The sequence below is a fragment of the Bufo bufo genome, chromosome 6 (genome assembly GCF_905171765.1).
Source record: "Bufo bufo chromosome 6, aBufBuf1.1, whole genome shotgun sequence".
NCBI lineage: Eukaryota > Metazoa > Chordata > Amphibia > Anura > Bufonidae > Bufo > Bufo bufo.
Window position 1 is genome coordinate 22,788,982 of NC_053394.1, and position 13,498 is coordinate 22,802,479.

A 13,498-nucleotide genomic window follows, 5' to 3' on the forward strand; every position below is an offset into this window, starting at 1 on the left:
TGGGCTGTCATGAGGAATTTTAAACAAACATGGTCTACTGTTCACATATGTTGAATTCCTCCGAGATCCATGCCTCATTCATTTTTAGAAATGTGAGGTAGTCAACACTGTCGTGAGCTAGGCGAGTCCGCTTATCGGTCACGATCCCCCCAGCTTCGCTGAACGTCCTTTCGGACAGGACACTTGATGAGGAGCAAGCCAACAGTTCCATTGCAAATTGTGCAAGTTCTGACCAGAGGTCAAGCCTGCCCACCCAGTAGTCCAGGGGTTCATCACTTCTCAGAGCGTCCAAATCGGCCGTTAACCCGATGTAGTCGGACACCTGCCGGTCTAGGCGTTCCCTGAGGCTGGATACGGAGGACACCTGTCGATGGGTCGGCTGAAAGAATGTTCTCATATCAGAAGTGACCAACACATCTTCAAACCGCCCTCTTCTTGCAGCACAGTTGGATTGGTACCCACAACTGTTTCTCTGTGAGTGGAAACTCCTCTGCCAGCGCCTAAAAAAGCAGAATGCAGCATTTCTCGAAGCAAGGCCTGGAAATGCTGCATTCTGTCAGCCCTCTGTGATGGTGGTAACATTTCCGCCATTTTTTGTTTGTACCGGGGGTCTAAATACGTTGCCACCCAGTACTGGTCCTTACCCTTGATGCTTTTTATACGGGGGGTCCCTCTTAAAAGACTGGAGCATGAAGGCCCCCATTTGCACTAAACTGGAAGCGTTGTAGTGGCCTGGCTCCTGCTCATCATCCAGGATAATGTCGTCCTCGTTCTCCTCCCCCCATCCACGGACAACACAAGGGATCCCAGAAAGGTTTAAAGCATGCTCTTCTTGATCCTCCTCCTCCCCGACACCATCCTCCTCTGACTCCTCTTCAGACTCCTGTTGTTGACTTGTCTCAGATGGAGTAGCCCCCCTGCGACTTCCTCATCTTCCTGCTCCTGCTCCTCGATGGCTTGATCAATGACACGACGCAATGCACGCTCCAGAAAGAAGGCGTAAGGTACGATGTCACTGATGGCGCCCTGGCTGCGACTGACCAAATGGCTGCGGAAGTCTGCATGCATCGTGCATGAGCAGCCACTGGCGTGGTGAAAAAAAAAACAAGCTTCCCAGAACCTGTCCTGCCGCAGAGTTCGTACAGGTAGACGTTAACTGCACGTTTCTGCTGGAGCAGCCTATCGAGCATATACAAGGTTGAGTTACATCGAGTCGGGCAGTCACAAATCAGACATCTGACGGGCAGGTTATGTCGCCGCTGAATGTCAGCAAGGCGAGCCATGGCCTTGTAAGATCTTCTAAAATGGGCAGAGATTTTCCTGGCTTGCCGCAAGACGTCCTGGACCCCGGGGTATTTGGCAACGAATCGCTGCACGACCAAGTTCAGGGCGTGTGCCATGCACGGCACGTGTGTCATTTTGCCCTGTTTCAGCACGGTCAGCAGATTGGCACTGTTGTCGCACACCACTTTACCAACTGTCAAATTGAGGGGTGTTAGCCACTGATCTGCCTGTGAATGCAAAGCTGAAAGGAGTGCAGGACCCGTGTGGCTCTTGGCTTCCAGGCATAACAGACTCAGCACAGCATGGCAACGTCTAACCTGGCACATCGAATAGGTTCTGGGGATCTTGGTTGGCGCAGCGGAAGAGACGGTAGCAGCGGAAAAGGAGGAGTCAGCCGAGGAGGAGAGGGAGGATGGAGTAGGAGGAGGAGAAGAAGAGGCAGGCCTGCATGCAATCCGTGGCGGTAAAACAAAATCTACACGGGTGCCACGGGTTACATGCTTGACGGCCGTCGGAAGGTTCACCCAGTGGGCAGTAAAAGTTATATACCTTCCCTGCCCGTGTTTGCTAGACCATGTGTCTGTGGTAAGATGTATCTTGGCACCGACACTGTGTGCCAAAGATACATTCACTTGCCGCTGAACATGACCATATAGCTCTGGGATGCCCTTCTGCGAGAAATATTTCCTTCCTGGGACCTTCCATTGTGGTGTTCCAATGGCCACAAATTTTCAAAAGGCCTCCGAGTCCACAAGTTTATATGGCAGTAGTTTTCGGGCTATCAGTTCCGACAAGCCAGCGGTCAACCGTTGGGAAAGAGGGTTATCCGGCATCATAATTTTTTTTACGCTCGAACATTTGGGCCACGGAAGCCTGCCTTTTTCCTGACAAATGTGAGGACGGCATGATGGAAGGTGGAGTGGTGGACAATTGGGAGGAGAGAGGAGAAGGAGAAGAGGCTGAACAGTGAGAGCCTGGAGTGTGGCTTTGTGGGTTCTGATGGCGTTGCTCCCTCTGGGCCCGGTGATGGGAGGCCAGGTGCCTTCTTAAGGCGGTTGTCCCTAGGTGAGTGTTAGGCTTACCGCGACTTATGCGTTGACTGCAAAGGCTGCAGATGGCAACACTATTGTCAGCCACTGACACATTAAAAAAAGCCCACACTGCGGAGCCCTGTGCCGGCTTCCTGGGAGCGCCAGATGTGACCGTACATCATTGATGGCTCGCTCCTGATACATTAGTAGTCTGGTTTGTCCCTCCTGTGCAATGTAAGTTCAGCCTGCTTCTCCTCCCTATCTGCTGGTCCATCTCTCCCATCCTCTTCCTCTCTTGTGGGCACCCACGTTGCGTCCATAGACACGTCATCATCGACGTCACCTTCCCCACCACTAACATTAGAGATCTCGGAGTAGGCAGCAACAACGGGGACCAACCTCCTTGGGCTGATCTGGGTACTGTCGTCAGACTGGTGAGTGGCGGCTGTTGCACTTGCTACCTCCTCTTCCTGATCCGATGCCAAGAATGGCTGCGCATGGGAAATGTCTTGTGATGGATCGGAAAATAATTCCTGTGACTCAAGTGGAGGGTATATGGTGGTGGTGTTGGTGTCTTTGGGGGTGCACACAGCAGAGAGTGAAGAGGGTGCAGATAGAGAGGATGAGGAGGGTACAGAAGTGGAAGGCTGAGTGAGCCACTCAACCAAGTCTGGTGCGTCCTTTTACGAAATTGAATTCACCTTCTGCAACTTCCCACTTTGGCTCCGGCCTGGTGCTCCTGCCCTACCCCTACCACCCCTGCGGAAGGGCCTGCCTCTTCCTCTGCCTGTCATTTTTTTTTATGACCCGGTGACAAAAGTCTATAGAGAAGTGCAGTGTATGTGGAAGAAGGTATATAACACCCTGCTTCAATATGTCGTTTTGGTGTCAACTGGTCTATAATCACACCAGTTTAAAAAAAATATATATATTTTAAATTCTATCACTGTGTGTAGCAGTGAAAGCGGATAAATTTCTGCAGCACACAAATACACTATTTGAGTAGTATATTCTTAGATAACACCCCGATTCTATATGTTGTTTTGGGGCCCACTGGTCTTTCACACCAGTTTAGGTTTTCCTTGAAATTTATCTCACTGTGTATAGCAGAGGTAAAGCAGTGAAAGCGGATAGATTTCTGCAGCACACAAATACACTATTTGAGTAGTATATTCTTAGATAACACCCCACTTCAATATGTTGTTTTGGGGGCCACTGGTCTATCACACCAGTTATAATACTTTTTTCTAATTGCGTTTGTCACTCTTTGTAGTTGTAGTATCGCTGCAGAACCGATCACAAGTCACAATGCTGCACTATACAAATCCACTATAATATGCTTTGTATATTAGAAAGTATATTATAAGTTTATTACACCCCTATGTACTGCACACCAATCAATAGCACACCTATACCAGTCCTTAAAAGGACTTTTGTTGACCTATTAGCTAGTGATTTGTGTCACTATTAACACTCTAACCTCCTGTCCCTGCTCCACGCAGCAACCTCTCCCTACACTGACAAAAGACAGAATGTAAATGGCGGCCAGATCAGGTCTATATATAAGGTAGGGGGTGTGTCCATGTGCTGAAACGTCTCCATTGGCTGTCCTGTACCACCTGATGGATGTGTCATGGGTCAAAGTTGTCACAATGTAAAAATATATGGCACCGGCGAATATCTCCATATGTTCGCATGTTCGGCGAACCGCAAATGTGTAAAGTTCGCCGCGAACCGACCGCCTGGGTGAACCGCAAGGTGATCTCTACTCTTAATGCCATTTGCAGGCCTCTAGCCCTTTCCATGACATTTTTACAGCCATTTTAGTGCTCAAAAGTTCGGGTCCCCATTGACTTCAATAGGGTTCGGGGTCAAGTTTGGGTCAAGTTCGGGCCCCGAACTCAAACTTTTTTGGGAAGTTCGGCCGAACCCGTCGAACCTGAACATCCAGGTGTCCGCTCAACTCTAGTCACGACTAGTAGTATCACTGGCCTGGGCGCGGCTAAGCTCCATTCCCTTTAATGGAGCTTAGCCCCGCCCAGGCCAGTTGATACAAGTCGTGACGTCACTGGGCCTGCGGTAAACAGTGAGAAGGCCGGGGCACTGCTGGAGCGCCGCTGCCTTCTCAAACAGCTGATCGGCGGGGGTCCCAGGTGTCGGACCCCCGCCGATCAGAAGCTGATGATCTATCCAGAGGATAAACAAAGTGCAGATCCCCTTTAAGCAGCTACATTCCAAATCACTGAAATTCCACTTTGCACATACTACAGCATCTGTACCAGCAGCTTAAAGCCAGGAATGATTTTGTCATTCAGCAGGGAGCATTTGTTGTTTTGAGGTTAGCTCTTCAAAGACATCTTTCAAGTGCTGAAAACCTTTGAAAAGGCCACACAATTTACGGCAGATGCTTACACTGTTGCAAGAGATGCCAGAAGAAGAATAAATTACACTTATTATTGGACACCCTGTAGCTGTTGAGGACCTACATAAAGAAAGTCTCATGGAGGAGGAGGATGAAGAGCTGCCACAGGAGAAGTTGAGGAGCAGGATGATGAAGATGATGATGATAACAACATTGGCTATGATGACGAGTCATCCCAGTGGGGGACGGAGCCAAAAATAACTGAGTCTTCTGGCACGCTGGTCTGAATGAGAATCTGTATGCTTCTTGCTCATGTAATGACAGGCATATCATTTACATGAATCAGTCTGATGATTACTGGACTTTTAGACCACCGCTATCAAAGCAAAATGGGGGAATGTTTTCCTGTTGCCGAAAGGTAAGCCAAATTAATTTATAACCAGAAAACACTGTGTACACAGCTTGCTTCAGCATTTGGCGAGGAGATGCCTGCTGCCCTTGTGTCTGAGGCCCCTCTCCACCTCCCGCAGAGTCTTGCCGTCTCTGCTACCACATGCAGCAGAAGCTGCAGCAGTAGCCAGTTTAGTATCATCAACGTGATGGAACAGTTTTCTTATGTGCAGCGCCAGCGCAAGGACTCTGGCCTTTCTTCCATGTTCCCTGACCACATGGACTTCTGGGCAGGCAGACTGGGACTGTGGCACAAATTTGCCCAGTGTGCTCTCTGTTCTTTCTTGTTCTGACTCCACTGTCATCTCAGAGAGGGTTTTCAGTGCAGCAGGAGGCATGAAGACACCCAAATGGACCACATTGTCCTCTGACAGTGTCCAAAATATCACTTTTGTCAAAATGAATGAGGCATTGATTTGTGAGGATTTTCACACTCCTCCAGCTAAGGCAGATGAATAGATCTGTCCATTATGCTGCATACCATATGACTGCTACTGTTGCCGCCATCATGCCACTGCCACTGTCTGGTTACCATTATGTTGTGCACCTTATGGTTGTTGCTGCCATCATTATGCCACCACCGCTCTCAGCTTCCCTACCATCATGTTCCTCGCTGTACAGTTTCTGCTCCTGCCACAACCGACACAGATGTTGCTTCCTGCTGCTAATCCCCTGCTTCCACTTCCATTACCCCTACTGCCACTACCATTAGCGCTACGCAGTCACCACCACTACTACTACTAATACCCCACAACAGTCACACACATCTATTGCCTCGTCTGTTCCATGCTCTGCTGTTACTTCTGCCACTACTATTTTGACTACATTCCACTATTACCCTACCCATTCTATATCCACACTGTACTGCTTCTGCTTCCAAATAAAATGGGGAATTTTTCCAGATTCGGTCAGAAAAAGCCACTCTTTCTTCTGACATTTAACACTTGTACGTGTATAAATATGTGCAGACATTTTTTCCCCCATTAAGGCATAATTTTTGGACACTTGTGCAGAACAAGCCACTCTTTCTTCTGACATTTAACACTTGTACGTGTATAAATATGTGCAGACATTTTTCCCCCATTAAGGCATAATTTTTGGACACTTGTGCAGAATAAGCCACTCTTTTTTCTGACATTAACATCTACATATAAACAAGGGCAGGGATCTGTCCACTTTGAGACATAATTTTTAAATCCTTGGTCCTAACAAGCCACTGTTTTCCCCATAACACTGTGTGTTTAAACACTATCTGCCCCAATAAGGGCCAATTTTTGGAAGTTTTCTACTATAAAAAAGCATAACACATGTGATGGTGCAGTGTGTTTTTAAACACGATAATTGTTAACACCATCAAACAAGCATTTATTTATAGCTTTATATGTCAGTGTCATTAACAATCCTTGTGATTGCTGTCATTGCGTTCAAAAGCTTAAAAGGGAGCGGAAGAGGGTGAGGGCAAAAATTAATTAAAAATTAACAAAAAGAGATAACATCTTTTCATTTAAAAAAATTTAGTCCTACTAAACTTGAAGGTGTTATATACCAATTTGTAGGTCTATTGGAGCAACTTCAATTAGCGACGAATATATTTGGACCCAAACCAAACTTTTTGAAAAATTCACTGAATCGGACACAAAGAGAAGCTCAAGAAGTTCGCTCATCTCAAATACAAAGTTAAAAACAATCAGTGCAAAATGGCATAAAAAATATTTATGTTATGATAACCTTTTCTATAATTCAGATGTATGCTCAGAGCAGTTGTGATTTCTCTTCCTCTACTCTTATTTTACATCTTTTATAGCATGCAGTAACAAGTACATTGGGGGCAGCCTAATTTAAGTTTCACTGAAATTTAGAGAATGAGATTCATTATTTATAGGGACACATGAAAGGAATGAAAGAAAGCAAATCAGTAAATTACTTAATCTTATTATTTATGTTTTTTTTTCACCAGGCGCCTTACAGCTTCTTTAAACTCCATATTCCTTAGGGTATAAATTAATGGATTTAACATAGGTATCAGTATGCTGTAGAAGACTGAGACCACTTTGTCCTGCTGAAGGGCATAGCTGCCGGACGGCCTAAAATACATAAATATCACCGTCCCATAGAAAATGGTGACAGCAGTCATATGAGAGGTGCAGGTACTGAATGCCTTATATCTGCCCCGAGGAGAGCGGATTCTCACAATGGCCAGGACTATGTTAGCATAGGATGCAAGGATTATGATGAGACACGTCATGGTTATCAACCCACCCAAAATAAAAATCACAACAATATTGGCAGATATGTCAGAGCAAGAGAGCTTGAAAAGTGGTGGAATGTCACAGAAGAAATGGCTGATGATGTTGGATTTGCAGAAATTGAGGCGCAACACGAATCCAATGTGAACCAACGCAGTCAGGAGGCCTCCAAGATAAGCCAAAATCACCAACTGAAGACACAAGATGCTACTCATGATGACATTATATGAAAGAGGTCTACAGACCGCCACATAGCGATCATAGGCCATAACACCTAGAAGAAGACATTCAACTGTTGCAAAGGAGACAAATATGTACATCTGAAGAGCACAGCCCTCGAAGGAGATGGTCCGGGATTCAGACAGCAAGTCTTGTAGCATCTTAGGGGTGACAGATGAAGAGTACGTGAGGTCCACAAATGATAGGTTGCATAAGAACAAGTACATGGGCTTCTGGAGATTTCTGTCCACCTTGATCAAACTGATGATGCCAGCATTGCCCAGTACTGTGGTGATATAAGCTAGAAGAAATATGATGAAAAGAGGGATGTACAGTTCAGTTCTGTCTGTGAGGCCCATGAGAGTGAATTCCTTTACCAAACTTCTGTTCATCTTCAGTGTTTATTGTCTGTAAAAGGGATGGCCAGACATGGTGAAGACAAGAAGAGCCACCACCACAAAAAATTACGCAATCCAATCCAATACTTGGTGTTAAAGCCATCACCTTGGAAACCTATAAGAATTACGTTGAATTCATCTATAATATAGTTGTGCAGTGACCGGTCACTCCTAAAGGGTTAATGCTGTTATATTCAGGTTCACTATTTTGAAAGGGTTACTGTTATGCTGTGATTTGCAGATGTAGCAGGGTTAGCACTCCAGATCTTTCCTAACTCATTGCGTTATCTTGAGACAAAAGCCATTGAAAAGTAATTGAAGGTGTTTGCTTAGATTAGATAACACAACTCAGAAATCTCAGAAAACAGGAGTGTTAACTCTACTTCATCCGTATGTACTATGATTCAGCAAGGCTCTGCGTAGGAGGAAATAGTTAATTTGCAAGCCTTGGTAACTAATTGCCTGGTTATCGGCTGGTACTATTTCCCCTGCCGAGGCTCATGTAAGGAGTTCCTAGCAAGCCCAGCTAGAGTGGAGACCTGTTTTGGTGCACTCTGGCAAGTAGGCCTGAACAAACTCTCCTCCAGGGATACACCATCCCTAAGAATGAAAGCAGCCAGAAAAGCAACTTTAGTGAGGAAAGAAGTATTTTATTTATACAGAGTTGTTTGGACTTTACTGCCCGTGGTCTGGGTTAATTGCTTCTGGCACCCGCCATGGTTCTCAGACGGATTGGCCAACCATGTAAGGACTGCACACCGTATCTGGTAACTGTAGAAAGTTTATTGAGAGTTTGCACACTGGTGGTCATTTGGTGAGAGATTGCACAGTATACAGTTTCAAGAAAAAGTATGTGAATCCTTTGAAATGATATGGATTTCTGCACAAATCGGTCATAAAATGTGATCTGATCTTCATCTAAGTCACAACAATAGACAATCACAGTCTGCTTAAACTAATAACACAGAAAGAATTAAATGTTACCATGTTTTTATTGAACACACCATGTAAAAATTCACAGTGCAGGTGGAAAAAGTATATGAACCCCTAGACTAATGACATTTCCAAGAGCTAATTGGAGTGAGGTGTCACTTGAGCCAACTGGAGTCCAATCAATGAGATGAGATTGGAGGTGTTGGTTACAGCTTCCCTGCCCTATAAAAAACACACACCAGTTCTGGGTTTGCTTTTCACAAGAAGCATTGCCTGATGTGAATGATGCCTCGCACAAAAGAGCTCTCAGAAGACCTACGATTAAGAATTGTTGACTTGCATAAAGCTGGGAAGGGTTATGAAAGTATCTCTAAAAGCCTTGCTGTTCATCAGTCCACGGTAAGACAAATTGTATATAAATGGAGAGAGTTCAGCACTGCTGCTACTCTCCCTAGGAGTGGCCTTCCTGTAAAGATGACTGCAAGAGCACAGCGCAGACTTCTCAATGAGGTAAAGAAGAATCCTAGAGTGTCAGCTAAAGTCTCTGGCATATGCTAACATCCCTGTTAGCGAATCTACGATACGTAAAACACTAAACAAGAATGGATTTCATGCGAGGATACCACAGAGGAAGCCACTGCTGTCCAAAAAAAACATTGCTGCACGTTTACAGTTTGCACAAGAGCACCTGGATGTTCCACAGCAGTACTGGCAAAATATTCTGTGGACAGATGAAACCAAAGTTGAGTTGGTTGGAAGAAACACACAACACTATGTGTGGAGAAAAAGAGGCACAGCACACCAACATCAAATCCTCATCCCAACTGTGAAGTATGGTGGTGGGGGCGTCATGGTTTGGGGCTGCTTTGCTGCGTCAGGGCCTGGATGGATTGCTATCATCGAAGGAAAAATGAATTCCCAAGTTTATCAAGACATTTTTCAGGAGAACTTAAGGCCATCTGTCCACCAGCTGAAGCTCAACAGAAGATGGGTGTTGCAACAGGACAACGACCCAAAGCATAGAAATAAATCAACAACAGAATGGCTTAAACAGAAGAAAATACGCCTTCTGGAGTGATTCACACCAGACACCCCAAGAATATTGCTGAACTGAAACAGTTCTGTAAAGAGGAATGGTCAAGAATTACTCCTGACCGTTGTGCACGTCTGATCTGCAACTATAGGAAACGTTTGGTTGAAGTTATTGCTGCCAAAGGAGGTTCAACCAGTTATTAAATCCAAGGGTTCACATACTTTTTCCACCTGCCCTGTGAATGTTTACATGGTGTGTTCAATAAAAACATGGTAACATTTAATTCTTTGTGTGTTATTAGTTTAAGCAGACTGTGATTGTCTATTGTTGTGACTTAGATGAAGATCAGATCACATTTTATGACCAATTTGTGCAGAAATCCATATCATTCCAAAGGGTTCACATACTTTTTCTTGCAACTGTACGCAGAAAAAGTCATAAAGGGGGAACATCATACTGCCTACCCCTAATTCAAAGCCTTCTGGAGAGTTACTGCCTTGTGAAATACTTGAAAATGGTGTCTACTGCTTATATTTGTATGGCAAACCTCATCATCTAGTCACTAAAGAGAGATTTTACTTGTGCTAACCAAGCAGGCCTGGTCACTGCCTCCACCATCTGCCAGCCTCTGCAGCTGTCCTTCTGGCATGCACCCTGTCAACCATGAAAGCGCTGGCACCAAGGTTAGCCACCATAAGGACTACGATAATTGCCTTGGAGGAACAGACAGCTGGAGTTCGCCTTATCTGGCATAGCCAAGTACCAAGGTGCATTGCTGGATCCAAGTTAACTGTAATGGGATCCGGTGGGGATCTGGAACAAAAAATGCTGTGTGTGGTATGTTTTGTCTAGCCGAAAGCTGGCATAGATGCCGGATACTGTGACCGGATCAGAGTGCCAGGGTTCACAACGCAGATGTGAACCTGGCCTAAAATGGTTGAATTATTTATACAAAGGTAAGAGGAAAAAGGCAGCTCAACAATGTCTCTAAGGGTGGATTCACATCACGTTTTATTCCTCCGTTTGAAGTATACACTAGAAAAAAAAAAAGATACAAAAATGCAGCATACCTTGTTCTTGTATCCTGCACAGTCCGGGGGAAAAATGTATACTTTTTTTTTACAATGGAACTCTATGGTGAAGGATGCCACCGTACGGCATCCGTTTAACATATACGTTTTTTGTATACGTTAAACGGATGGGGAAAACATGATGTGAACCCACACTTTCTGATGCCATGCACAGAATCCCCAGTCTGCTCAGATATCTGTAACAAGGAATAATAGAACTGGTCCAGCTTCAAGTAAAATCAAATTTTTTGAAGAAATAAAACATTTTTTCCTGTGAGATTCTTGTAACAACGCGTTTCCACCATGAGTAAGCCATGCAGTGAAAATACATTGGTACAGGAGTCTCACAGGAGAAAATGTTTTAATATTTCTTCTATTAATCGGATTTTAGTTCAAGCTGTCAACATCCATAAGGCACTTAACTTTGTATCTACGGTCAGCTTAAACCCCAACATTAATGGTGAACAAAGGTGGTGTGATCCAAACCAAGGTAAACCAGAAATCTGAAAGGTAGTAATATTGATACTGAACACCAGTGTGAAAGTAGCCTTTGAAGTTTAAAATGCTCGTTTCATCATTTTGCCTCCTCTCTCCATCTGATGCCCATGTCCTCATTTCAAGACTCAAAATTAAAAATCTCAATTAGCCAAGTGTTTCACTCACTTCTGTGCAGTCGTCTGACCAGTTTTGTGATTTCCAGTGATACCTACAGGGGAGACATTATTTATATGTTTTGCTACCTTTGTGCCGTCTTCCCAGCAGATATGCAGATGTTTATCTTGGATGATAATTACACTCAAATTCCAAAGGGATTTTTTTAACAACAACTGAGACATTATTATCTGAGTTACAAAAAATTCACCAAGTATCTATCATCTATAGGAGCAATTAGAATTACTGGCAGATCCAAGCCATGAATGGTCCAAGCCTTTTGTACATTAAAGGAGTTGTTGGCAGTTTTAAAATGATTAAAGGGCTTCTGTCATCCCACTAAACAGTTTTTTTTTTTTTTTTGGTTACTTATAATCCCTATACTGCGATTTATGCATACATACTGTAATTAATCATTTTGGTTCAGCAGATTCTGTTAAAAACATACTTTTAAAATATGCAAATTACCTTGCTACCAGCAAGTAGGGCGGCTACTTGCTGGTAGCAGCCACATCCTCCTATCCTAAAGACGCCCCCTCCGCATGTTGACTGACAGGGCCAGCGGACGGGATCGTCCTCTGGCTGGTCCTGTCTGCTATCAAGATCTCGCGCCTGTGCCGTAACGGTATTCAATCGGCGCAGGCGCACTGAGAGGCGGACGCTTGCTCGGCCGCTCCATCCTCAATGCGCCTGCGCCGATGACGTCACATCTACACCCGGCGCAGGCGCATTGAGGAAGTAGCGGCCGAGCAAGCGTCCTCCTCTCAGTGCGCCTGCGCCGACTGAAGACAGGTACGGAGCAGGCGCCAGATTTTGAATGCAAACAGGGCCAGTAGAGAAAGATCCCATTCGCTGGCCCTGTCAATCAACAAGCGGAGGGGGCGTCTTTAGGATAGGAGGATGCGGCTGCTACCAGCAAGTAGCCGCCCTACTTGCTGGTAGCAAGGTAATTTGCATATTTTAAAAGTACGTTTTTAACAGAATCTGCTGAACCAAAATGATTAATGGTCCAAGCAGGTTTTGTCAATGGTTAGCAGGAAAAAATCTTCTGCATTATAAATCTGGAGCTTGCAGGAAAAGATGTCTGCTTAGTAGCTCTGTAACTGTGGCAGGAATTTATCTTCTGCGCTTCTCTCTATCTTCTGCTTTGTGGGAACTGACTAGCTGAGGAGGAATATGGCTTCTCCTAGGTCTCTGGACTTTACTCACAGATAAGCTCTCAGGGAATGCTTTCGTCCTGGAACTCTGGAGGTTGTCTGCTTTCTTGTCATCCAGCTGAGGCTGAAGGGCTCAGGCTGGGGATTTGATCAATGTCTCAGCCGAGACAAGATCCTGGCTTTTTTCCCTATGCAGGGGATCTCCTACACACACACCCTACCCCTAGCAGGGGGTGGGCTACACTGACTCTAACTTCCTCCTCCACCCATGGTGCAGAATGTGGGAACAGTCCACACCTCCACAGAGGGGGAGCTAAGCTGGAATAATCCATTCCATCTTAGATACACTAAACTGTCTCTAGTTCCTTACCAATGTGTTGCTGCCACATGCTGGTCAACCTGGAAAATTACAACAATAATTGATTTTAATACAGTGTTTAGATGCACAGTTGTGAAGACATGAGCAAAATCATATCAGATAACAATGTAAAGGCTCTTAACAGATAGTAGCGGGCTAGAGGCGTGTAGTAACACAACTCTGGAGTGTTACATTCCCCCCTTACTTTGAGTTAAGCCGCCCTTGGCTTATGCTTGGGATTAGAGGAACCAACTCTGGGGTACCCAAATAAGTACAAAGTGCTGCATGTAGTACATATAAGACATA

General features: G+C 45.0%; 1 protein-coding gene across 1 annotated transcript; it reads right to left on the reverse strand.

Annotated features, from left to right (window-relative positions):
• Window positions 1-7,060: 7,060 nt before the first annotated feature.
• Window positions 7,061-7,984, reverse strand: LOC121004191 (olfactory receptor 1019-like). The gene has a single exon (XM_040436339.1). It carries the CDS (start codon window positions 7,982-7,984, stop codon window positions 7,061-7,063), a length of 924 nt encoding a protein of 307 aa, XP_040292273.1.
• Between the last annotated feature and the right edge of the window lie 5,514 nt (window positions 7,985-13,498).